Raw genomic sequence first — 27500 nt, 5'->3', positions numbered from 1 at the left:
CTGGCACCCTGAGCCCACAGCCCCTGTCATCTGTGGTCCAACTCCAGCTGCTGGCAGGTAGACCTCCACACATATATATGCACACAGAAAAAGCCCTGCACCCAGGAAAAGTTAGAAATTTAGTTCAATGAGAAGACAGGACAGACTGCACTGATCAGGCTCAGGGCATGGTCAGCTATGACCAGCCCGTTCACATGTAACCAGCCTCTTTTATCCCCTCATTCCTCTCTTTTCCCACTCTTTTTCTTCCCCAAACCACCTTGATCCCCCTTTCCCCACCTTTGGTTCTTTCCCTAAACATCCCATAAAAAGCCTTTGTACAATGCTCGTACAATCCCAAGATGCTCTTCCCTGCATCCCATATGAAGTCCCATACCTCCAGGCTGTATCCACCCTCAGTCTGCAAGGTGCTCTAGAAAGCCTCTCCTGTTGACTCACGGTGGTGGTTGGTCTCACTCCCAGTCCATGTGGGTGGACTGGTGGCTCGTTCCTCTGACTGGGTTGTTGGGGTTCCCCCCAGCTGCCGCTGTGCCTCTGGGCTCCATGGTGTGTGCTGAGGTGAGCCTTTAATCAGCTAACCCAACAGAGATCATTCATCAGCTTTATGTATCTCATGATGCAGCTGCTAGTACTTGAGTTCCAGTACTTTATTCCTGTACTTTCAAAGATTTTTATGCTTAATGCATGTGTAAATGTTTTCTTTAAAAAATGGTTTATAGAGCTTATAGAGTATTTCAGACTGCTGAAGAACTTTTAAAATGTAAACACGAGTTTTATGTTGGGATCTGTGCAGTTTATGCATTTGATTAGACAACTGTGAGCATGAAGTTTGGATTCTTTTCATCGGGAGCATAAGAGGGGAAATGAACAGGGAGCATCAGCTCCCCACAGAAAGAGCTTCCACAATTCAGTGAGGTAAGGTTTTACAGGCATTTAGGTCAGAAATAACACCAGAGAGTGCCAAATATCTGTTCAAAGTATTTTATATGAATTAAACTGCTCCACAAGAAATCAGTGACTTCACTTGTCTTAATTTGGTAGAGTGATGGCTATCTGTGAGATTATTCTGCTTTTTGTTTTCTGGTGTTATTTCTGAGCATGAGGAAAAGAAGGATGCACAGACTTCTCTTAAAAATTCCCTTAAACAAGATGCCTACGGAGAGTTTCCTTCACCATATTATACTTCCTATCACCTACAGTAAAGACCAGCTCCTTTAAGTTCTTAGCTCACACTCAAGATGCTAGACAGTGTTTTCAGGTTAACAGGTAACAAATGAGATAGACACAAAGCTTTAGGGAATATTAAGCAAATGCTGTGAGAAGTGTTATTACACAGTGAAGACAAATCAGATATTGAGGCAGGCTGAACCTCAGATCCGATCAATGTATTGAAGCTGGCCTAAAGCCACGCAGGCTTCAAGCACATGTGCCTAGATAAACTTGAGTCCTCCCACAGGAAAATTATTTTGCATGCCTGCGGGCACACACTTTTTGCCCAACAGCTGTCAGTCTCTCAAGCCAGGTGAGTTTTCAGATCATGTAAACATTCACTTGCAAGTACTCTACATAGACATACACACTGTTACATAGAATAACTGCCCTGTAAATCTCAGAACCCAAGCTACAGGTGTTCAAAGCTTGTGTGTCTTACTCCACACCCCACTATTCAGGGGCAGAACCAACAGTCCTCACAGTCCAAGTGCTGATGCTTAACTAAGTGACAGATTTTCTGACCAGATTTTCAGATTTTTTCCTTCTCAAGGAGGACTCACGGGGAAGCTCCTCTAGTGCTACATGTTCCAAACTCTACCCTAGCATTTGCAAAACAAAAATTGATGCATAATTTCTAAGCATGGCTCATCACTTCATTATTCAATATAGTGGTGGTCATTTTTCTCTGTATCATTCTAACCACACTGATATAATTCCGTGAACAGAAATGAATTTATTTTTCAGCATCACCTATTTGTAGTTCTGTTTAGCCATGGCTGTGAATCTTGCACTTCTAATACTAGTTCTCTTATATTCCTTGTCACTGTCCTCTGCTTTTTCTGGGGTCTCCTTTTGCTCAAATGCTTTTCTGAATGGCAGAATAAAATCTGCTTGTCCAGGGGACAGGTTAGGAAATGTGGCATCAATATACTTTTGAAAAGCTTGTCTTGTTGCTTGTATTTCAGTTTCCAGGCTGTCCTTCCAATCTGTCATCTTTTCCAGTTTTTGTGTGAGAGTCTTTACCTGTTCTTCTGCTGCTTTCAGTGTAGCCATCACTTTTTCCAGCTCATCAAGATGGACGGTCTCTGCTTCTTTGAGCTGTTTTTCAGTCTCAATCTGATTCTCTTTTTGTGTGATACTCAGGGCAATATTAAACTCATGACATTTTTCTGTGTTTAATTGCTCTATACTCTTACGATATAGCTCCTCAGCTAACATACTTTCTTCTTTGAGTTGCTCTAAGTGCTTTCTATTTAAAAAAGAAAAAGAAGAAAAGATTTGTAGGGAACACCTGCTATTAAAGATTATTTATAAAACAATTTAAGTCTATTCAGGTTGTTGTAAAACCTCTCTTATTCAACTACAAATATACACGAAATCAGCACTTGATGATTTCACCTCTGAAACAAAATAGGGTAAAAGAAGGCCACTGATGACGCAGAGAAAGGCAGCTGCAGAAGATTCTATTTCTGCATGTGTCACATCCAGTGATAATTTAATGATGCTTTCTTCCAAATGAAAAATATAAAGGATTACTACTTCACTCTTCATTCAGGTCTCTTTTTGAGCTAGCACTTAAGTACACACTGATTTTCAAATAGACTTTGAACAATTCTGCCCCAAAGTAAAAACGCTGTCTTGAAGTGAAATCTAAGAATGATTTCTGGACTACAGATTCATCTGTAATTTTGTTTAAGTGGTATGGAGAACATCTTTGTGCTAGCAAGTCAGTATTAAAACATATAATTTATACTAGGTAGTCAAAACATTATGGGTGCTATTCACCAGAGTTGGCTCAGGGACAAGTAAAGAATGGTGCATCAGGCATCCATTAAGGTTATTGAACAGAGTACTTCAATGCAGAGAAAACAATTTCTGGCCTTTGTTATTGTTCCCTCTACTTTGCTGGAGATATTTTCGCAGAACTCTGCTAACATGAGAAGTCAAAGAGACCAGCTAAGTTTATGCAGAATGTGGTTTATCTTTGTCAGAAAGGGCATTTTTCAATAGTGAAAATGAAGGTATTAAATAATGGATCACAAACTTAAGTGTGAGACTGTTCAGGGAAAAAAAAGCATCTTACAAAGGAGCACACCTGAACTGATCTTTTCATTGCCAGTGTATAGTGTTATTTTGTTGTTTGTGCTTTCAAAAAATGAAATGTATTGTACTCTTAAGGGAGAGGGGTGTGTTATTATTTTGACATCAAAGCTGTTCATTCACAACACTTAATCTCTAAGGGTAGAATCTCCTGCGCCCTGCAGATCTCCATATGAACACATATTTTTCAGTTTTGCATAGATGAAAGGCACAATAGGCCCCTGATATATTCATTTCTGATGACTCTAAATCAGCCATAAAAAGCAAAACTTTTTGACCCTTGGCTGGCTTTGTGATACTTGCTTTTAGGAACAAAATATGTTTTATTTCTACATGGGGCATCAGGGAGAGAGAGTAAGCCTGCAACTCTTGCTGGTCATTTGACATTTCCAAATACGTTTTTTTCTAAAGGGTCTATCAGTCTTTTCCTAGAAGACCTGCATCTGAGCAATACTGATGCAATCCCAGCCATTTTCTTTAGCAGAGCATGTTTGCCAGCCAAGTCAGGGGAAACACTAAGAGCACCTGTGCTGCCTGGCTGCTTCCTTCAGGGCCGCCCCCCTCTCCTGCTTCCTGGCTTCGGCCACCGCCTGCATCTTCTCCCGGGCACACTCCATGAGGGTGCACTGAATTCTGTGAGCCACGCGCTGCTCTGCAGCTTCAGCCTCTCTCTTCTGCTCATCTTCCATGTACTGCTGCATCTCTGCCTTCACCTTCCTCACCTCTTCCTTAAGCAAAGTTAAAAGTAGATGTAAGTAGTGACAACTTACTGTTCATTTGTCTTTAAACACTCCCCAGCAAAGCCCAGCAGAACAGATTTCAGGAAAATATTATGGGGCAATTACAGTGACTTACTGTAGCATCATTCCACATCATCCATGTTTTCTACATAAGGTGCAAAAAGCTTCCTCATGTATTTTGTTTACAAGCTCACATGGCCAGTGAAATGGTTTTAGAGTGAGATGGAGAAGAAGCCTGGTCCTTGGTATGCTTGTCAGCAAGATATTGCTCAGGCTGATAAATAAAGGTATGACAACACTAATCTTAGGTGGTCTGGATGGACGTAGATACATCTGGAATCTCAGACAACTAAATATATACCAATCTACATCTGTTGCCATCATAGGCCATGCCAAACTCATGCCAAGCCTGACCATCCAGGAAAGGAATCCAACCCACTTAACTCATTGCTCAGTGATCTACACTGCTTTGCCACCATTCACAGTTCTTTCCAAGATCCCCTGACAAGCACATCCTCTGTGAAAGTGGCAAGGCATTCTTGGGAAAGCTCTGGCTGCTTAGATGTTGGTGGGTTTTCTCATAGAGGATGAGCAGAGTTACATGAGGTTTGCCATAAATCTTTTGCACACCCAACTATAAGCTCTGTATTCTGTGTATTGTTGTGGATACTGGTTGTTTGTCTATTGCTGTCATGAGGAGTGACAAATAATGGACCTGCTTACAAGCAGCCTAACTAAAGCCATTTGACCATTAGTGGTAGTGGAACAGCCACATCAGCACTGCTGCAAAAAGCTATTCCTGAGGCTACCAGCTGAAAGCAGTTGTCTTTGGCCTATCCTACACGTAAAAACACTTCAGTCACTCATTCATGTCTTATTGGCTGCCACTATCTGTTTGCTTAGACAGATGCTGAGTAAATTTTCTGCTACCACCTCTCCAAGTGGGCTGCTAGTGAGCAATTAGCTCACTGTTAAGACACCTCTTAAAATTAACTGCAAGAAACACAAACCACCAAATCTAAAGCATCTTGCAATTACTTTAGTAATATCTGCCTCTTCTTTTGTTTCAACTGTAGAATTCTGTATCTACTCCCTAGTCCTTAGTCACTGGAGCCAATGTTACCAGGACAAATGGTACATGTTCAAATCCTGAGCACTCAGGTCTACGAAGATATATAATAGGCTTACGGCAAGTAATTGAACAGTTAAACACGAGGAACTGAGCTTCTGCCAGCTATTGTCGGCAGATGCTATCACAGCAAAAGACAGAGCTCCCTTGGAAAACAGCTCCATAAAATGGAATGAACTCAGCCGGAAACTTAAGACCACTGTAAACCTCCCTGCTTTTCCTCTTGAGATGCCAAGGCCATTGCTTTGACTGCCTGCAGTATAAACAGATAGCTATTTAGAAACTTGTATAAAATAAAATTCCAAAGCAAAACACTCTGTGCACCCTTCATCTGCCAGTGGTAGGCTGCAAGACTAAGGATGACAGGTGTTAGACGGACTGCAGAGTGCCTGACTGAAGACTGCTCGGATGCTCTAAGGGTAAAAAGCCCTGTGAAGCGGTGCAGAAAGCAGGAAGGCTCAGATCCAGAAGGCAGTTGCCTTCCTTTCTCTCTGTGTATCTCTGAGTCTTTTCTCAGCTATCCAAACAGCCATATAAAGCATGTACTAAGCATATATAGAAATTCAAAGCTACAGTTGGTGTGCTTCATTTAGGAATATACATATGCTGGCTGTTTTCCTTCTCCTCCACCCCACTTAGGGTCCAGGTTCAGTAAATCAATTAAATACCTTTCTAGCTTCAATGGGCATGAAATGTCAGGACAGATTTAAAGTTATGCCTGTATTTAACTGCCCTTAAGAAATGCACCTAATCTGTTTCAGTGGCTGGCTGAATCAAGGCCTGACAAGGAATTTTCAACGAAGTCCACAAACTTCATTCAATTAAAAAAAAAAAAAAGTGAAACATGCTGAAAGTGAATTAAAAATCCAGCTAGCTCAAGCTCACATCTCATCTAGCACAATGACAAAGCCAGTCATCATTCAGCCAAGTGCTTCTCCTGTCACTAGAGTTCAAATCTCAGATGAATGAAGGTCCTGGTTATGGCAAGCATTAAAAAAAAACCCAAACCTTTTTTTTTTTTTTTTTTTTAAGTAGAATGACATTCTTGGTTGTCAAACACATGGTTCTGTCATGCTGGCTATTTCCACAGTAATGAAAGCAAACTGGTTCATACCCTTAATTCCTTTCCAAGTTTTTGTTTAAGGTCTTGTACAAACGCACTGTGGTTAGCGGCTGCCTCTTTGAGAGCTTTATCCACTGCATCTTCCTTGTGCATTTCAGCCTTTAAAACAAGTTATTATTTAAGTACAGCTGCTCACCTTCTATTAACATCCTATTAAGATAAAGCAGAGGTTACATAAGCAATAGTACTGTATTTTCTATTTAAGAAATCAGAGCAAGTTAAATTTAAAACCAGATGGCAAAATACATTTTGGACCATTTGGCAATTTTATTGCAGTGATTCCTGTTAAAACGTGGCCACGCAATAGCATTGAGCCGCCACGGTCATAACCACTATACATATATGTAACATAAAGGGCAGTTTCAGAATCTTATATAGCACTATGGGGAACAGCTTTAACGACCGATAATTTCTGTGTGTTTTAGAGGCCATTTTCAGACCAGATGTAAAATTTGTTATTAATTCAAAGTATGTTTTGTTGTGATCAGAAACTGGAGAAATACATGCACACAGAAGTCTGTGAACAAAGGAGATGAAATTAATGACAGCTCTACAGCAGTGACCTCAAAGTTCTTTATTGACTGTCTTTATGCTATAGCAATTATTCCAAAGAATAATCATTATTTAAATGAGCGTAATTTAATTTACCTGAGCCCAAAGTTCAGCTTTCATTTTTTCAATGCGCTCTTGTATCTCTGCCTCCTTCTTTTCATGTTGTTCTTGTTGAATGTCTGCCCCAATATCTGCACAGTCAACACAAGCAGATCATGCACAGCAAACATCCAAAGTGCAGGAACCTGTGCCTCTCTCCCAACCCCTTTGCTTGGCTCCACAGCTGAATTAAAAATCAAAAACATGCACCCTCATTCCACATATAAGAAAACACACTTACTATTGCTTGTGCGGTTCCATAAATGTAATAGGAAGGTGCCGAACCCAACTCTCACCTCCTAGGCAAGGTTGCACAACAGGAGAGCATCACGGGTGTCTCTCCTGACTCCTTGTCCTGACGGCTGTCCACACAGCCCAAGCAATAGGTCAGTCCTCAGCTTTCTTGGGAATGATTCACCCGTTTCTGTCTGCGACCAAACCTCACGGCAGCCCAGGGGATGGCTTTGCTCCTTTTAGATGCTACGGGTGAGATGGTGCCCTCTTTGGCTCCCTATGCCCTCAGAGTTCTCCAAGGTTTTCAGTGAGGTCTCTTGCCCTGAGATGCCCTCAGATTCCTTCATGCCACTCTTGGGGCACAAATGGAATATTCTCAGGGGGATATGGCGGAGTATTTCAGGTGTTTGGAACAGAGCATGCACATACAAAGCAATCCCTCTGTCTCTAGGGCTGCTGTGCCCGTCCAGGGCCCAAGCAGCCCCAGTGCTGCTGGAGGACAGCTAATCCCTTCTAGAAAGGGGGAACAAAGCAGCATGGAGGTGAGCCACACTGCTTCACAGGGACTAGGCCAGCGACGCTCCCTTTAGCGACGTGGATAGGGTCTAAACAAGATGTTAGGATCAACATCCCCTCCTGTGGACATGCTGTGAAAGCAAACAGGTAGCCCTGCTACCTCATTTGAAAGGCTGGTCTTCAGCACCAAGGATTGCCCAGAAGAGAAGCCACTGCAGAGGGAGGTGGATAAAGATACCTTTCTGCAAACCAAAACTGCCCCCCCAGCCGTGGGATTTCAGCTCCTCCCCCTCTGCCTTTCCTACTCAATGCCAAGCCTGCGCATTGCTTTGGATCCCATTCTCTGTGCTTGACAGGGCCAAAGAGTCACATTTTCCTGGGTTATTATAAAGGAAAATGAAAAAGGAATAGAGCCACAGGAGATCTGGCTTTCACACAGCCACAGGAGGATTAAGTCTCCCTCTCTCACTCCAGTCTTCTGCCCCACTCCACATGGGTGGGCAGAGTCCTCTCATGGAGCTACCACAAAGTACATGGAAAACAGTAGCAGGAAAGGACAAAGGGGTCAACTGATTTAAATCAGCAAAATAGAAGTCCAACAGTGGACAGAAGTCCAACAATCTTAGCAACAAGCACGTTGTGTTCTGACCACATAGCTTTTCCCCAGTCCATTATATTAAGCAGTAAAGAAAAATAATTTTAAAAGAGGCTGTCTCTGGCCTTCTAGACTTGTTTTACACTGTGTGTGTTGACACAGGGCTGAAGCCTCATGTTCCAAGACATGCACAGCACTCACCCTGCTGCTGGGACTCTCAGTACGCTGATCATCTCTCGATACTGTTAAAATAGAAGCCAAGCACACTCCTCTTCACAACGCACGTCAATTAAAATGCAAAACACGATTTCTACAAAATTTTACACTGTTGATCAGAAATCTCTATGACAATTAGGCATAACATATAAAGATACTTCAGATTCTTGCTAGATCCTCAAACATATGAATACTACCATATGCTTTCCTTCATTGTTGAGGTTATGATTGTGGCATGCCAGAAAAAAAACAATCCTCAAGAGGCTCTGCAGAGCCTCAATCTAAGGTCAGCAGCCAGAATCAGGTATAAGCTAGGATTCAGGATAAAACATCCCAGCTGTGTCCTGTTGAAGGATGAGGGGATGATCTTTGCAAATGTTAAGTCAAGCATAGTTCTTCCCAAACTACCTGAGCCTTAGAAAACATTTGCTAACAGTCTTACAGCCAGTTCTCTTTTGCACTTCATTATGCCCGAATCTGAATGCCTTCATGCACCCACAGGACAGCTGACCCTGTCCTCCCTCTGAATATACTGGATTTATTAATATTCAGAAGGTAAGCGCAGTTCTTTCTTACCAAGATGTGAATGCCTTCATGACTGTCAAGGACAGATGGATACAACAGCTCTTGGAGCTTTCCTAAATCTCAGATTGCGAGGAAAGGATTTCAGAAACAAACTTACCCAGTATATCACGATGAGTGTAATACCGTGTTCTGAAAGGCTTATACTCCCGAATCCGATCATAAGTAGCGTTGGAAGGTGGTGGTGGTATTATTTTTGAGCACACAGCACAACAAACAAAGGAGTCCAGATCGGGACTTCTAATCATTGTGGTATTCTAGTATTTTTCTGTAATACAGTTACTAAAATGTCAGAACTCTATTCCTGATAGATCTCGGGCTTGCAGGCAAAACACTTATTGTTGCTACAGAAAACATGCAAGCCAGTGAAGAGAGAAAAATCATCGACCATTACTTTTTACCAAGTTAGCTGAAACGTTTGCCTTCAGATTAGGATTCACACATGCTGACAACTCAGTAACATGCTGTAGGCAGATGATGAGGGAGGGCTGTATGAAGTGACCCCTTCCTGCCTTAATACAGCTCCCTGCATAGCAACTGTTACCGGGCAGGGCTGGCTTTGCTCACAAAGAACTAACTTTCCCTCTGTAATAGTTAAGCAGCGTCACAGCAGGCTTTGGCTTTTTAAATGCATTTTTTTGTTGTTGAATGTCAACAATTCCTATTCAAACCATGTAGTCTAAGGAGACTTTAGGAGCAGTACAATAGGTACTGTTTCAGATATTTGAATCATAGCCTTTTGCTGCTGTTCTTGGTAAAGATGAGAAAGCCAGCACAGACAGTAAGGAATTGGCAAAAACCTGAAAGACCATCTGCCTGGGAAATCATTTTGACTCACAGTTCCTGTCAAGCCAGCTACCACCCATTGTAGATAAATATTACTGTATTGAAGATGAAATCGAGAAAAGTGGAACAAAAGAAATTGTATTGGTGCTGGTTGCTTATCCTCCAGATGCGTAAGGGGAGCCGTGCTTTCAGAGTTAAGCAAACAAATTTTGTTACCAATGTAGTTTTGCTTGGGTGGGGTTTTCTCCCTTTAATCCCTATACACACATAGTTTTTATAATATAAATCAGGTACCTAAAACAGCAAATGCCAGTATTGATACTATAACACCCATAATTTACTACATTCTTCTCTGTATTTGCACTGCTTTATCTCCTTTTATATATAATTTTAGTAGCATTAAGAGAGTTACCTGTACAGCAGCTGCCACAAATAAATATGGAGAAGCTGCTTAATAATAAGGACGAGTCTCAATACTCACTCTTCCTTCACCCTGGGCAGTTCTAAATTAACCTGGTTAACAGGACTTGACTCCAGCCAACAGGTAAGAGGCCCCATCCCAGACAGCTTTTCTATGAAGTGCCACTGGCACGCGGATTGCCTAGGCCCTGCCCCAGTCAGTCCCACACCTTTCTCTTTCACCCCCCACCCCCCTCTTCCTTTCCCCCAGTAACTTCCAGATTCATATTCACTTCACAAAATGTAATTCAGAATTCTGAGAACCCAAATCCTGCATTATTCCCAAATATGTGAAAATGAGAGACTGGGCTTTCTCACTTTGAATCACCTGCAGGTGTAAGGATCAAAGTGTGTATTTTAAAAGCCTGCAGAAAACCAGGTTAAAATCCTTACTGTATCACTGATTTTGGAATACTTTAGTTAAATTCACACAAACATACGAGACTTGTACATTTTCATAAACTGAAGAGAGCTAAAATCCTGTGTGACCCTTTTTAAAAGAACAGGTTAATTCTAAAGATTCATCATATCAGATCAAAGAAAACATATTCTACAGGATATGCACAGCATGTGATAGTTCTGAATATTTGATCAGCTCACCTGGAAATGCCTTCACCAATCAAAAGGCAAGTGGTTTCCTCATCTGCATGCTTTTGGATTTGCCCAGGACCTTGCCGCTGTGAGGCAACTAGGCTCACAGAGGGGAATGCCCTTTTAAAGGCTGTAAAAATGCTATTTTTTAAATGGCTTTATCAAAGGTAGACCTCACTTCCCTTCTCAGGAAGCAGGTAGCCAAACCAAGGTCCAGCTGAATTTAGGATACGGTAACTATAAAAGACAAACAGGAGGAAAATCACAGGTTCAAAGTGAAGGATTTAGAGGGAGATACAGAGAAATCCCATAGAGCAACTGCTGTTGCTCAAGGCAGTCAGTCATAACAAAATCCTTTGATAACAAAACCCAAAGCAATTCCCAGAGTGGCAAAGCAGATGTCCCTGCATGTTCTTTCTTCTTTGGCCTGACAGAAGCCACCTTGGCCAGCAGAGGTTAACAGAGAGGTCTCTCAACTTCTTTGGAGCCCTTGATGGGGCTGTAAATATGAGGAGCTGAATGCAAAAATGCAACCAGAATGTTAATAAGGGTCTGAGGTGCAAAAAGGGCCCGGCCTGGCATGCGCCCTCCCACCATGCATTCTGGAGTTTGGTTAATGAGATACCATCTAGGAAATGTCAGGCACACCAAAGTAGCTAGAGAAGCTCACAGGAAAAGACACCAGTGCTGGAACAGGAAAGCACCCACCTGTACAGTTTGCTCAAGGTAAAGGCTCACAGATGACCGACCACCACATGTGCTAAAGGAACGCCACAACGCCCGCCTGCCCTCCAGCCACACTCACGGCAGCACCAACCAGCATACTGCCGAGGGGCCACCTCCAACTTGCATGCGGGGCTGTTCGGCAAGAATGGGCTTGTTCAGGTGGATATGTTCTTTTCTCTGTGCCTGTAAGAGCCTGTTGATTAGAGACTTTCCATTCCTTATTTTGAGTTCAGTAACCTATAATAAATTAATGCTATATAAAGTACTTTGCAATATAGAGAAATTTAATTTCTGAATGCAGCTTAAATAAACTAGTCCTGCTGACCAGTCAAGAACACCTCACAAGCTCTGGCTAACCTGGAGTTACATGTATTGATTGGCAAGCTAATACTGGTCTGTTCACTGATCTGCTGTCTGATGCCAAACAGGAAAGGTAATGGCCAAGTTCTTCCTGCCTTTCTCTTGGCACTCGTTTCACTTTTTCTCTTCTATCTAGGTACTGATTTATTTTTTTTGTTTGTAAGGAAGAGTATATTAACATCCAAGGATTATTTTGGCCAATATTTTACAAATTCCTTTATTAAATAAAACCCTTCAATGACTGCTTTATCAGATCTTTCTTGCCTTATTTTACTTGCACCACGGTTAATTATCAACTTTCAACAGATCAACTTCTTCTTTTCACACACAATATACTATGCTTTCTATTTAAAAAATAAAAAACAAATCCCTGTTTCACTTAATCAAAGCAAACAGAGAAGTGAGCTGAACTATCATGTAAATTTCTAAGGCATTTACCAGTCTTGACTGCACGTCCGAGGTAATTTATCTTCTTGCATACTGTGGAGATCGTAACAATTCTAAAAATCACTTTTATGTTCGCACATATCTTAATTGCAATTTATTTGTACAGGCACAGCGTTTTATAAAGAAACTTAAATTGGATTAAATAGCAAGAGAGACATTTATCCGTTATTTCAATGGACAGAGAAAAAAATAGTAGTTGCCTTGAAAAGTTCTGTGACTGATTTGCTCATTTCCTTCCTTATGTCCTCAGTCCCACTTAGAAGTCTTCCTCCTCATATATCTGGACCCCTCGCTGTCAACTGCTTCATAGAGGTCCTTTTTATTCTCTGCTGTTGCATGCAAATAACCAAGGTAGGCCACACAGAGGGTAATGGCTATAAGTCCAAATGCCATCACAGGTTTGTTCTGACCGGAAAAAAAAAAATTAGTATGTGTTTTTAGTCAAAACATTTTTCATTCAGCACAAACATTACATTCTTCTATCTTAGCTTAGAGAGTGAACAGTAAACTATTGTGACATCTGCAAAAATCATCACTGCCTTCTTGCAGACTGATCCAAATGACTTTGACAAGCAGCAAGAAGGGAGACTCGATTTTCTGATAAGAAAAGGAATTCCCTTTTTTTCCCAAAGTTGTCTTTGAAAAAGACGACTCTTTCTGGAGACAGAACACTGCGCTGCCCAGTGCTCTGTCTTTTGCTGGTCACAAATGCTGCTTGAGCATGCATGAACAGGCCAAAACCAATTACTAAAGGCAACAACTACAAACTTATAACAGAATTCATCTGGATATACTACTGGGTCTCTGCTCCTCTGAGCACTCTGCTCCTGCCAAGCAACCTTGACTATATTCCTCTAAACCAGATCATGTGTTATCACCACAAAATCTACTTTTATTATATGCACAAAATTTCATCCAGTCTTGCTGGGCTCTGCAAGTGTAAATAAAACCTAAGTATCATCAACTTATTGATAAAAGCAAGAAAAAGGAAAAACCAAAATACTGAAAAGCTACCAAAAATCCCCTCCCTTCATATCAAAAAGCTTGCATTTTACGATTTGTTCCCTTTTAAATATGAAAGGGGACTCTTATCACTTAACCTGTCAAAGAACATGGGTAATATGCCTGTAAATAGTCTTTCTGAAAGCAACCTGGCTAGGTACAAAACAATCAGACAACATGACAGTGAAATAAAAGCTGGAATAAACAACATAATGTTCTGAGCTCTTAACAATCAGTGTGGAAAAAAAGTAAAAATATTTTTAGTTACATTACTGAGTGGTTTGCATAACAAGAGACAGTTATATAACGCACACAGAATTGTGATGATTATTTTAAAGCAACCATGTCTCTCCAAGCATAGTTAGTTTCTCTCAGAATGAGCCTCTTACAGGTTTAATAAAAAGCTCTGGGTTCACAGCTCGGAAGAGCATAGTTGTTTGAACATTCCTCAGTCCTGGTTTTCTCTCTTTGAGTGTTTCTTGTTCATTTGGAGGTCTGGTGGAAGACATTTTAATTGATGTTGAATACTTCCTAAGAACAGAATGACAGATAAATGCATTTTTATAAAAATCTGAAAGAACTACATTCACTGAATATGAGTTCACACTCAGCTTGTCTTCTAGCATAAATTTTGCGTATATATTAGCAATTGCCTTTGGTGTTAACTAACATTCCCAGCTTAAGCACAATGATTTTCAATCTTGTCCATTTTGTGCATCCTAAAATTAACTTTTGGAGATGCAGATCTTCATATAGCAAATATAAGTCTCCTGATAACGGGCTTGGGGGTTTTTACGCGCCTTTGGCTAATGCTTTAGCTACCTGTGGACTGAGTAGCAGGCTTCAGACCACAGGCTAAAAAGACAATGCCAGGGAACTTTTTTTTTGGTAAACCTTACATGTGACAGGACAGCCCACAACCCATTATAGTGCACTCTATCCACCCACCCCAGCAGCCCTAGGATGCAGGTCTCACTTTTACACACAACGGGCAGATCACCTGCAAGATGCCACGTGAGCAAAGGTGAACAAAACATGCCCTTGGTTAAGCCCGTTTACTGGGGGGCAGAGGAGACACGGTGCTCAGGACGCCCCGCTCCGTAGTTTACACTTCAGTGGAGCACAGCCGGGGACTCAGGGACAGGATTCACAAACTCAACCCAGGAATCGCCCCGGGCCTCCTCCCGCTAGGCCCCAGGCCCAGCAGGGAGGCCAGGGCAGCGCGGAGGTCGGCTCAAGGCCACCACACGGGCACGAGGGGCTGCCAGGCAGCGGGTGGCACTCCGACAGTCCATACGCGAGGCGCAGCCGCCGAGCGGCTTAGCCTGACTCCCCCGTACCGGCCCCCGAGCAGCACAAACCCCGAAGGCGGCGAAGGAAAAGGGCAGAAACCTCCCTCAAGGCGGTGAGGGGGCTCCTGACGCCGCTACCGGCTTTAAGCCGGGGACAAAGGGGGCAGTTTCCCAGAGGAAAAGCTCGGCGGGGACGAGCAAAGCAAGGCCTGGCCAGGCCAGGCCACCGCGCTCCAACGGCGCCTCAGGAGGCGGAGGGTGACGGGTGACGGTTAACGGTTAAGGCCTCGCGGCCAGCGGGCACGCGCCCCCCCCTCCCGCGCCGCTAACTCACCCCTCGCCTCGCACGGGGATCGCCCCTCGGCGGGGGGGGTGTGTGTGTGTGTGTGTACAACACACACAGGGCGAGTCTGCGCCTGCGCGGTTGCGCCCCCTCCGGGAGAGGCGGGAGAGGCGGGAGAGCGGCCGGGCCCCGCCCCGCCCCGCCCCGCCCGTCCCCTGAGGCGGCTGGCGGCGGGGGGGTCGTGTTTTCCTTTCCGGGCACAGCCCCAACTAATAAGCAGGAGGTGGGGGAAGAAGGTGGCTCGGTCGAGAGAGGAGCACTTTACCGCTCCTCACCGCCCGGGCCGCCCCAACACCCCGCAGCCCCGGAGCAGGCGTTGGCCAGCGGCTGTTGGCCCACGGTAACGGCCGGTCCCTGGTCATCTTCTGTAAAGTCCCCGAGAGCTGTACGTGATTCGTCCAGTTGGTGCAAATCTTGGTACTCGGGCAATTAGATTTTAAATGTGGGAAATGGAAAAAGAGAAGCGGTCAGATTCCCCTGTCTGTTGATCTCAAGTGCCAGTGTCGGGAGGGGTTGTTTCACGTGGAGATGCATCTCTGGAAGTGCAGTTGTTAGAGCAGGAAAATTACACTGTGATTTAAGCATCCAGTTTCTGAACTCAAGATTTCAGGTGTGTGGAAACTCCTGGTTACATAAATGCTGCTTTGCAGTGGTTTTCTGTGTTCTATTATTTGTAAACAGTAAAATTTAATAGAATTACCCAGAGTCCAGAGGAAACAAAGTCCATGTGATTGCATCTGCCCGCTTGTGCCTCCCTTTCTGTCTACTGATTTCAATGCCACGGGGCAGTTTCAGCCATGTTGGAAAGAAGGGTAGAAATTTAAAATTTTGGAAAAAACAATACCTGGATGGTAGGGAGAGACACGGATTAGTGCTCCCCTAGGTAGCAGGCGGGCAGAACTGAGATGTGATGGATAATATTACAGAGGATTAGCTGCAGCCAGCTGGTGGATTAGTACATATGTAGTTCTGGACTGGCCAACCCCAGCTCACACTTTTCTGCATCTGGAGGGTGTGTGAGAGGACTTTGAGTGTGGAGCATCTGGTTATTGCAGCCATGGAGGCAGAGGGGGACAAACATAAATGTAGAGGTATCCAGGCTCTCAGAACTACTCGCTCCATGTTTTCTTTTGCAGTAATCAAACTGCATTATGTTTTTTGAAAGATGGCTGAGTAATAGGATATCGGAGGTTAACTTGTCCTTTCTAAACCCAGATGGAGTATCTACAGAATTTTTTTTTGCTGTGTGTAAATATCATGAGGTGAGAAAAATAGTAGGGAAATAAGTTTTGGTGTCAAGGGAGGATTGAGTGGTATGTCTGGGTTTTGTGTCAACATTTAATTCACAACATACCATCTGCTAATCTGGTAGCTATTGTTTTGGCAGCATATGCCACACAGCTGATTTTGTTTGGAAACCATTGAGTAGAAAGTCATGTCTGAGTGAAGGTTGCTGCTGTTGTTTGTTTTCATGTTTGTGTAATTGAAAGAAGCCGATGCAAGTTTTTTGCATGAGCCTTGGTTTTTGGGAAGGCTGCTTGGTTTTCTTGAGGGAAGGGGCAGTTTTTACAGTACTGTAGGAGACATTCTGCATACAGTTCATAAGTAATTGACACACTGTATATGGGAATGCAAAACATTTACATCACTACCCTGAGAAATGCACTCGCTTATCAGCAGGCGCACCTCTTCCCAGCAGCTACTGTCATTAACTGACCCCATCCATGCAGATAAAACTTCTGACCCAAAGTCAGCCAGGGTCATGACAGTATTTTTCCAGGTCCTGGTAGGATGGGTTTATGCCACAACACATTTGCCTGATAATGGTGGCAAGGATTGTTAGATTGCTGCTAGTTCTCTAGCACCTCCCATCCTCCTTACAAAGGACAGGTAAATCCCAGTCATCATTGATGGGGGAAGAAATCATACACTGTATAAAGAGCACCATCGGCTGGAGAGAAAATATTCTCCATATGAAGAGTTGTGGGATAAGGCTTTATGTGTAGAAAGAGAAGCAGAGAGGGATGTAGAAACAGGGTTAGGTTTTGGCGTGAATGCTGGTACTCAGCATACATCGAGCAGGTGCTGACTAACCAGATTAACTCTGCAGTGAAGAAAAGCTTGGACTGCTTACTGTTTCTAGTTTTGCTTTATGACTGTGGGAAAGTGTCTTATTTTATCTCTGATGCGAATATTATGTTGCTATCATCTGACGCAACAGGATGTTGAAATGCTCAATCCATCAAGGTTTATAAAGTTGTCTGGCATCTTTTCATAGAGGAGACTCTATAAAGGGTAGAATTGTAAACATCTGTGGTATTTTTGAGTCACCCATCCTGTTAATATCTGAGTATCTCTCCTGAAAAGTAACCATGCAAAAACCCCGTCCTTTTCCAAACCTGAGGCTGTTACTGAGATTTATTTTCCTTTTAAATAAATTCCTTTGGGATTCCGCATTCGGTATTGTGCTGTATGCCGTGGCCATTCAGAACTTAATAGCAGTTTCTGCTTTTCTTGAGAATCGCATCCCCTTATTGTTTGAGCTGTGGAAGAACCTCTGTAGGGAACCGAGCAAATCTGATCCTGTGTCCCGCAGATGTCATTAGCATGCGATAGCCAGCCTAATGCAGTCCAGGCAGCAGCAGCATGCCTCTGTGTCTTTGCTGATTCACCTCACAGCTCCTGCTTATTTCACGTACCGCACAAGAACAGAGCTTCACGTTGTCTTCAAAATAAAGATAGGATGCCTCAAGCTACCGATAAGCTTATCCCTACTTTAGAGACACAGCTACAGAGCTGTTGTAGACAGAAAAAATTCTTTTTGTATCAACATTGAGACTTCAGCACTGTTATGACTTGTAGTGAGAGGGGCAACTTCCATCACATGTTTGTTAGGGTTTTCATATGTGAATGTGTAGTGTGTATTTCCATTCCTGTTTTGCCTGATTTTTACAACGTTTTATACACTGTGAATTTCACAATCTTTTAATTAGAGTTGGCAGTTGGGACTTTCTTGGTCCTGAACAAGTCTGGGGGAGAAGGGAGAGCAAAAATTAGGAATTACAAGTACTTTCTCCATCTTACAGCTAATGGTGAGGGGAACCATTATTGCACTGAGGCATGTGAAACTATTGCTATATTAAGGACATAAAAGCAGAAGAAGAAACAAACAGATCTCCAGCAAGACAGAGGTGGCATGGAGAGCTTTCTGTGTGGTTGTTGCTCAGCTCCTGTCAGTCTCAAGAGCCCTTCTGCTTGCTTTTCAGCTGCTATCGCTATCCCATTGAAAGAAAGCAGAGTTTTCGGACAGCAGCATGCAGTGGCTGGGAGCCTACCACTGACAATCCCAAACAGTTTTAAGGCAATATGCATTTTAAAAACTAAAATCTGCTAGAGTGAATCTTCTGTGTTTCATAACATTATGTGTATGTCTCCTATAACACTTGTTAGCCAGCTGTGTTTCTGAGAGACAAACAAATCGCCCAGCTGTGCTTTCCAGCAAAGATTAAAGCAATTGTTATTCTTCAAGTTGATCAAGCTTATAAATCTTTTAAACTGAATTCAGTATGAAAGGGAAAAGGCACTTTGTTTGGTTCTACTTTCATTAATGAGTGGGCAAATTGTTTCTGACTGGGAACAGAATAGAATTAAAACCAAAACCACCCCCTCTGGAAAGAAAAAGCTAGTTTCTACTAAAAAGGAAGAGCAGAGAAACATGTGCAGCACTGAATTTGCTTACTACAACAATACACAGCCAGATACCTTAGAGTGGGGTTTAAAGACAAACTTGAACTAATCTAAGACTGCACCTCTAAAAAGGAGGGGGCAAGGGAAGGCCTGTTGTCATTTGTGGTTGCTGTGGCCTTCCATGCAACAGGACTCAGAGTTGCTCAGCCTTGGAGTACACCAATTTTGCTCCTTGCTCCAGCTGAAAACTAACATTGCCAGAAAAGAAAAAAGAAGAACAAGGTTTGTTTTTCAATTGGATGGGTGACACAGTCTGATGTAAGTAGGGCAATGCAGTTGGGAAGGCAGTTGGAAGTGGGGGCATGGACCAGGACTAACCTCTGCCCGCAACACCGGGGTTCCCAATCAGCTTAAGCTGTGATAAGTTAAAATTGTTCAGCAGGTGCCCTCTCTGGCCTAGGCACCCTTCAGATCTCAGGCAGGGAACACAGCTCTTAGGAAGAGTCTGGAGGGTAGAAATTTCACAGGTTTAACAGACTGAACTCTGTAGTAAGGGCATCTGACACTCTGTTATCTGGAGCTCTTCAGATTTTCTGCACCTTACAGTTGTCTCTTTATATATATATATATATATATATACACCACCACATTACAAAATACAGTAGAGAGTGGCAGTGTCTACGTTTATATACTAGATATGATGGGGATGTAACTGTGGGTGTCATAAAGATGCTTAAACAGCTTTGACATCTAAGTGATGGGACTGTAACCACGCAGTTCCAATTAATAAAAAATGGGCTGTTGGGGCTTTTTTCTCCTCCTTCTCTATAGGACAGTTACAATTGCTCAGATGCCTTTAATGCCATAATAAAGTTTAGATTTAAGGTTAAACTTTAGCTTTCTCAGTACTACAGGTAATCACAATATTCCTACACTGATTTTGGCCTTTGAATTACTGATGTGAACTGAACCTTATTCAGCTGTCTGTGGCTTTTGTCAGGCATTCAGCAGCAGTATCAGGAGGAAGGCGCTTGCCTAGCAGGCAGCTCCCTCCAGCAGGCAGCTGGGAGGCTCTGTCTTACCTGCAGTCCAGCTCCGAGTTCTGGCACTTTCAGTCACCCTCTGGAGGCATCAGCTTCTCTGGGGACAGTACCAAGGTCCTGATTCAGGCACATGTGTTAGGCTATGAGATACCCTCCTATCTGTAAAACTACTGAACATTCACATAGAATTCCCAGATAAAAGCCACAGTAAGTTTAAGCTAAATAAATTATACCGTGAATAAATTATACCATGAAGAATTCATTTAAGAGGCAAGGACTTCAGTCTTTCTGCTTTTTTTGTAATGTTACTCAGCACTATAGTCACATCCCAGGTCAAAATGACTGCCAAAGCATTGATGCTTGATAAGATGCATAAGGCAGGACATAAACACTTCTTCCATTGCTTAGTTATTAAAAATAAAGTTATGGGCTTTCTGGTGGGGAGTCGTTCAGCTGCCTAGTCCAATGTGGGAATTGGTTAGCATGCACAGTAACCAAAATACATTTTAATAACAAAAACCAGGCTTCAGTCACTTGGTAAAACCACTGTAATTTAAAATTTTATAGAAAGACCTGTCTGAACATTTGTGTAATGTATTGTTAGCAGTAACGTGTGCCTAAAAGAATATTTGTTTTTAGCAGACAATTTACTTGCCCAAGAAAACCTGAAATACAAATCTGATGTAAAATGTCAAAGAACAAACAGGGTGGGAGTTAAGGCTCTTAGGTCAGTTATATGATTTCAGAACGTTACCATAATTCCATACAGCAGTTTCAAGTTTTTCACATGGACAAAGTTCTTCTGAAAAAAATGTAGAAGCCATACTATGAAGGGATGCTAAGAGTCAAGAAGTATTTCATGAAGGCCTTTCTTGCTATTTTGATGTTGCAGTAAAGTTAATATCGAAGAGAGACTAAGTTGGATGAAACAAAAGTTAGTAATGAAGCAGCACCTGAAATGGGGAGCTAGCCGGATCCTCCAGGTCATTCCTGTAGGAATGGCATATGAAAGGTAGGCTCTTTGCGGTGAGTCTTCTGCATGTGTTCATGCATGATTGACGTGGTCGAGTGACTTCTTGGCTTGCAAGTGCACAGGCTACACGTGTCTCATAGAGGGTCACTGATCATTGCCCACTGCTTTGGACACCCCAGCATGCGTGTCTTCAGGTTGTGCTGTCACTAATGTGAAAGCACAAAGCATGCAGTGTTAGAGCTGGTGCCGGTGAGCGCTCAAAAGATGCAGATAAAGCCTGTGACTTTAAACAAATGCCATAGTTTCCTCATATCTTTCTGATGATACAAGGCACATTATGGTTCTGGTTTGAACTGTGTGCCAGGAGAGATGATCAGGTTTCACTCGTTTGGTTTATATTACCTAGGAGACAAGCAGTTTCCATTTTCAAGGCTTAAAGCAGTAACTCCCTTTCTCGGAAATGAATTGTTGATTGTTAATGCCACTAGAAAGCTGAGCTCCAGCTGTAATCATTCACTGAGACACAGGTGAGTTAGAGTTTCTTGTTATAAAATATAGTTTTACGAAATAAGAAGTTGTTTTTCTAATGTCAAACAGGCTTGATAATAGCCTTGTGAAAATGTCCCATCAGCCAGCATAAACCACAGATACAATCTTCTTTTCATTGCACTATTGCAGTACTTTGTAACTGCTAAGGAGGTGCAAACTGTAATGTGGCCATTGATGATCACTTGTTCAAGTGGAAACCTTTTGACTTCGTCAATTCATTTTTTTTTACGAGTTGACTAAAGCATTACAACAGTAGCCAGAATGGAGCAGGAATACTTACTAATATTGAAGATCATTTGCTGCAGAGGGAATTTTTGTTTACATGAGGAGAGCATGGGAGAGATGGGTTATCTGTTTTGGCATGAAGGTGATGAGAAATGCAGTAGAGTTGTGTAGGTAGAATACAGACATCATGACTTAAAAAAAAAGAAATTAAGTCATTTTGGCTACTTCTGAGTTTAATTTTTCTTAATTACACAGTTTACCAAAGTAACAAAGAGAACAGTGAACTGTGTCTGCCTTCTCTCAAAACCCATTCATTGCTCCAGAGGAGAGACCACAGCAATTAGCAGCTGGCAAAGCATCACACTCAGCAGCTGCTGGGTTATTAAGTGGTGTTTGTGGTTTCTCTAAATACAAAACAAGATGGGATTTTGCCACCACTGGCTATAAGAAAGAATGCCAAGCGTGCTTAAGGTTACGAAGCCTACTGAAGATGTAGTTTAGAACTGATATTTTCAGAGAAGTGAATGTTTGGCAGCCAAGATCCTGAAGCCCAGAAAGGATGCTTTGTCCCAAGCCACTGCAGAAGCCTATGCCAAAGTCAGGTGTAAAAGCCAAACCAACCAGCTCTGGTCTAGTGCTAAATGACAGATGAGCTCTCTCCCATGTAGTTTTTTCTTTTCCTTACTGTAGTCCTTACTGTTGACTAATAAATACCTAGGCTGATGTTTTTACACACCACTTGCATATTTTAAGCACTATTTAATTGTGGAATTCTGCTTTTAATATCACAGTACCCAGAAGTTTATCTCCCAAAGTACCAAAGGGCTTATTTCTTGCTCCGAGGAGTTAGAAGTTAATAATAGACATGAAACAGTGAGAGGTTAGACTCAGTAAGCTAAGGAAGATGAAAGCAAGGGATGGGGCTATGAGAAACTACGGCTCTTTTTTTAGCTCTGCCTCCGATGTGCTGAGTGATGCTCGATAAACCACATTACCTCTCTGGTGGACATCTCCTCCTCCACAGCATGTGTTTTCTCTGTCTAGATTGTTGATGTTTTCAGTAGAGGACTCAATTTCTTATTACATGTTAATGAAGGGTTTATACCAAAGAAGTTCAATCTGAAGTGTCTATAGGTTACTTCTTGTCCATCTGTGAGAGAAGAGCAAGCTATTCCCACTATGTTTACATCTGCCATTCAGGGGCCTCCACTTCCACTGCAAGCATCTAAAGGGTGAAATAGGTAGGAAGCCTTTGGCTCATGTCATCCTGAGAAACACAGACTCTGCTGCACTACCACTAGCAGCGGTCGTGGCAGAAGTGAACAACTTGGCCAGTACGCAGACCAGGAAGGCTGTGCTTGCTCATGAGTTATCAAGACTTACCTGGCTTGTTTCTGAAGAGCCTTAAAAAGCAATAAGTATCAATACTATGCTAGTGTTAAAGCTTTACTTATTTTACAATAAGAGATGAGTTGTCTGAATGGAGCAAGGTTAATTTTTATGTCCTCTCTGTTTTCTCTTGTTGGCTCTTTCATAAGGACCTGGAAATTACCTTACATTGGCACTTTCACTGTTGAATAAGAAACAAAGGCATTGCAAGTTTAGTGACTTGTAGCAATAGTTTTTTCAGCTCCTATCGCAGATGTGCAACAGTTTGAATAGCTGGTGCACGTGCAGCTTGATAGGATGACTTTGAATGGAGTTATACTGTACCTTGGTGTTCCCAGGGGGTTTCCTGTTCCTTCTTCTTCTGTAGCAGAGCACTGGAGTAGATGCACCATGCTGGGGTGTGGTGGGGGGGCTACTGAAGTTTCCATCAATTTCAGAGCAAACTGAACTGTCAGGAACAGTATACGTACAATGAAGCCATCTTAGGGCCAGAGAATGAAGCAAATCAGTGTTTCTCAGCCTGTGGACCTTACACCTCAGGTAGTCAGTAAGGAAGCAGTGGGTAGTCCAGTCCATGAAACAAGAACAAAGACTCAGCAATCATAAAACGGATGTGCACTTCCTTATATCAGCAAAGAAAGAAAATAAGGGGAAAATGCAGTTACTAAATGAACATCTGAAGTTAAGCTTCATTATTTGTTTGGTCATTTATGGAAACCATTGTGCCAATGCTTTTTCTTTTCCTCATAACACTGAGATGATCCTTGGTGTTTAAAAAAAAAAAAAATGCTGTGATGATGTTTTGATTAAATTGTAAAAAAAATTGAGAGGATGAACTCCCAAGATTGTTACCAGCTCTGCTTTTTTATGATCCTATATTATCCTCTGTGATTTTCTACTTCTGCTCTCTGCTTTATCATTTTTGCCGCTATTTATGGTTCTTTCTTCCTGTCGAAAAAAAAAGGGGGGGGGGTGGTAAGTTGTAGGTGTGTAGGTGCAGCAAAATACTCCCGTTAGCAATGTTTATATCAGAAAAAGAAAGTGTTTCTCCATTTCTCAGCCTGTGAGGGTAATTCAGCTTGCTTGTACAGAATTCATAGATCCACCATTCCCAGGCTCATGTTCTTTCTGTTATTTCTCAGCGTTCCATCTCCATTTCCCATAATACTGTGTCTCCTTCCTGTAATTTGCCTGCTGTCTGAGCTGCCTGCCCTCTTTGTGCGCCTAACACTTTGGATGTTTTCCCCACTTCCTCTCTACTTAGTCAGTTTGTTCTTGCATTTTCTTACTTTTTTCCCATTTTCCTCTGCACAAAGATACCTTCTCTGCTTTTAAAGTAATTAAAATAGCAGAGGCAATTGAAATCTGGGTGAAATAATTCTCTGAGCACTATGCTTTCCAATGGATGAATTACTCAATGCATATTAGCCAACCTTCAGTAGACCTCACTGAATGACAGAAATGGTATTTGATGAATATATTCAATAACAATAGCATTATTCAAACACTTTACTCCATAAACTACATTCAGCACACTCAGAAGTTAATGGTGCATTCAGGTTGCTCTGTTTACTCCACAGAGCACGTGTGCAGCCTTAGGGGGAAAAACCAAGTTGCTGATACAACCTGATCTAGTTGAAGATATCCCTGCTCATTACAGGGGGGTTGGACTAGATGACCTTTAAAGGTCCCTTCCAAACCAAACTATTCTATGATTCTATGATACGCCTGAGGGAAACAGGGGATGTGGAGGCTCTTCTGGTCCGTTGTGTCTCTAGTGAGCAGGACAAAGTGTGTGTGTGTTGTTGTTGTTGGGTGTTTCCGTCACATCTAGGGAATAAATGATGTATGTGAGGAGGAAGAGAGATTACCTGCTCCATTTCTTGACTGGTAGTAGAAGACCAGGCACTTGTTTTCATGCTCATCCCTAGTACTTCAGCTAGAAATGAGTACAACAAAATCAACATATCTCTAATCTTCAGCTTTTGTCCAAGTTGGGGTGTGCGTGTGTGTATGTGTATGGAGCAGGCGGTTGAAGTAAATCTAACTTCAAATCCCTGCTCTTCACTTCTTGCTCCATTCAACTTTTTCTTAAGAGCTTGGAGCAAATAATCTTTCTTTTACTGTTTAAGACTCTCTAGTGTCTTCTTTGTAATTTCCAATAGACGCTAAGTCTTTTTGTGGTCTTTATGTCCACAGTGCCAAATAGATCCTCCTTTGACCCTTTTGTTACTTTTTTAAACCTTTGAGTCATTTCGTTCTTAGCCTCAACGTTGGACATTACCTTGACGCAAACTGATGTCATCAACATTTTCCACAATCTACTCAATTTATTTAGCCAGCTTCCCTTCTTGACTCCCTTTGATTCATTCTGTACAAAATGAACCTCCTCTGAATGCTAAGGTTGAAATCTCTCTTTGGCTACAAGGGTTTGGATCACATTTTTTCCTCTCTTGTCCTTACATTAGTCAGAATATAATTTTGCTGAAGTGTCTTACCCTGACACTACTCTTGGCATCTGCTTCCATGTGTACTGCCACTTCTAGAAGCGTTACAAAACCTCATACCTCTGTCATCTTTTTCCTCCTGCTCAATTGTGTGCTTACTTGAAGATTTCTCTTTTTTTGTTGTCTGAATCCTCACCTTGCCCTGAATTTCATACAGCCCATATAATGTCTTTGTCTTCTCTAGCCTCAGGTAACTTAACCTCTCATCAGTCTGTGCCTGTGCTGTCCCATGAAGTCAATTTTATCTTGTTCACCTGTTGAGTAACTCCTTATGTTTGAAGTCCATTTTATTTTTTCCATTCTGTATGTTCTTTGCAATGCTTCAGTGAATTAATTGTATTTTCAAAGGATACAAAAGCATCAGTTAACATCCACAATCTTCTGTAGCAACAGCAGTACGTAAAGCAAACATAACCTTTTAAAGGCAGATTTGCAGCTCCTTTGAACAGAGGAGCTGTGCTGGTTAGAACCCAAACAATACCACAAAACAGGGTCTGTGGCCCTTTAGGCTTGTGGCTGAAGGTTGTCCTATACAACCATTTCTCAACATCAAGTGAAGGCTGCAAGTGGAAAATATAACCAAAACTCTGCAGACTTCTGGCTGCAGAAGCACCGCTAGCCACAAGACCCGCCCTGCGGTTCTTTAATAAATTTCAGTTTCTCACCAACAGAGTGCATAGACCAGGAACCATCTTCATTTCTGTAAAATCCCTGCTGCCTCACTACCAGACATACAGGTACAAGAATGCATTGCTGTCTTTCAAACTAGATTTGTGGGAATTTCATCCATCCTGTCTTCTGGGTGGCTGGAATTTGCCCATTGCTCAGGATCTGCTAGAGATTTTAGTCAACTCCTTGATCCCCATTTTCTTTGGGCAGGACTTTCTTTTCCCCTTCACATCCTTCTTCTCAATGTGGGATTGGCAAAAGAAGGTATAAAGTTGTTCTTTTCTAATTGTTCTTGCTGCTCGGGTAAGGAAGTAGCAGCTCAGCTTTGGGGAAAGAGAACTCAAGGTAAATTTTTCAATCTGTATTTAGGTATCTCCATGGCCTGATTTCTACCAGTGATGGTTCCCACTGATTTTTGTGCCTTACTGGTGACCCAACATATCTTTCCTTTCTGTCCTGACTTGTTCAGCTGGAGGCTCAGAATCACTGTAACTCCAGTCATGGATTGATAGGTGACATTAGGCTTTTTTACATTGGAAAGGGATGGTGCAGTTCTTACAGCCATTAGCAAAAGCCCACTCACAGCCATAGTCATTTTCCATGGAATAACAAAATTCAGTCTTCCCTTCTGTAGTGCTTGTGTTCATCTTAAAATCCTAGGAAAGGCCTTTTGAGGTTTTCCTTCAAATCTCCTCCTGAATTTGAATGCAATATCAAGCTCATCCACAAGATGTGTTCATATATGCTAATATTCATGCTCGCTCATGTGAATGTTTTGTTTCCTTGCCTGTGCTTTATTACACAGTAGTGTCTTCATGCTTTGCTATTCAGCTCCTTTGAGACTGATGTATTGACTGTGTATTACCTATCTAGAAAGCATCAAAGCCCTAGTGCTGATGTCTTGAAGAGCTCGATTTAAACTTCTGCTTGAGCTCTAATTGCAGACATGGAGGACAGAAATAGCTCTTTAATGACAAAATTACCACTCTGCCAAACATATTTAAAAGCATATAAGCACGTCTGGTAGGATATAAGCCAACTGATATTCCTGATATTCTTTTTTTACCTGCAGCATAAAGGAGTAGCTTGGTAAACATTCTTCATGAGAACATCTTTTTTCAACATTCTTCCCAGTATAAATCAGCAATTTATTAATTTCTGCAGCTGTCCCTCAGCTCCTCAGGTAAGTCACCAGCTCTAATGGTAGCAATGTAGGAATACCCAAATAGGCAAATAACCTTGTTTTCCAGCAGAGGTCTGGTGTCGTGGTTTAACCCCAGCCAGCAACTAAGCACCACGCAGCCGCTCACTCACTCCCCCCCCATCCAGTGGGATGGGGGAGAAAATCAGGAAA

At 42.3% G+C, this 27500-nt stretch overlaps 2 protein-coding genes across 2 annotated transcripts in view; both read right to left on the bottom strand.

Moving 5' to 3' along the window:
- Positions 1–1925: 1925 nt before the first annotated feature.
- Positions 1926–12068, bottom strand: C17H6orf163 (chromosome 17 C6orf163 homolog). The gene is made up of 5 exons (XM_009921565.2): positions 9199–12068; positions 6953–7047; positions 6296–6403; positions 3838–4040; positions 1926–2461 (listed from the first exon to the last, which is right to left on the bottom strand). The coding sequence occupies exons 1-5, from the start codon at positions 9344–9346 to the stop codon at positions 1963–1965; spliced, it is 1053 nt and encodes a 350-aa protein (XP_009919867.1). The 5' UTR covers positions 9347–12068; the 3' UTR covers positions 1926–1962.
- Positions 12069–12208: 140 nt separating this feature from the next.
- SMIM8 (small integral membrane protein 8) overlaps positions 12209–27500 on the bottom strand; it is a 388642-nt gene continuing 373350 nt past the window's right edge. The window contains exons 2-4 of the mRNA XM_069804816.1: positions 15096–15113; positions 13859–14000; positions 12209–12872 (exon numbers count right to left, since the gene is read on the bottom strand). Of these exons, the coding sequence (XP_069660917.1) occupies positions 12714–12872; positions 13859–13978 (279 nt within the window). The 5' untranslated portion in view covers positions 13979–14000; positions 15096–15113 and the 3' untranslated portion in view covers positions 12209–12713. The remainder of the gene's footprint in view (positions 12873–13858; positions 14001–15095; positions 15114–27500) is intronic.

This window comes from Haliaeetus albicilla, chromosome 17, assembly GCF_947461875.1.
Source record: "Haliaeetus albicilla chromosome 17, bHalAlb1.1, whole genome shotgun sequence".
NCBI lineage: Eukaryota > Metazoa > Chordata > Aves > Accipitriformes > Accipitridae > Haliaeetus > Haliaeetus albicilla.
The sequence above is the reverse complement of the archived record's forward strand: the minus strand, read 5'-3'. Positions and strand labels throughout refer to the sequence as shown.

What these genes read in the sequence shown, in the direction of transcription:
- C17H6orf163 (XM_009921565.2), bottom strand. Translation starts at nt 9,346, where the DNA reads ATGATTAGAAGTCCCGATCTGGACTCCTTTGTTTGTTGTGCTGTGTGC. An exon ending in CACTCATCGTGATATACTGG is followed by an intron (nt 7,048 to 9,198) that starts GTAAGTTTGTTT and finishes TTGACTGTGCAG; the next exon opens with ATATTGGGGCAGACATTCAA. An exon ending in AAGCTGAACTTTGGGCTCAG is followed by an intron (nt 6,404 to 6,952) that starts GTAAATTAAATT and finishes CTTGTTTTAAAG; the next exon opens with GCTGAAATGCACAAGGAAGA.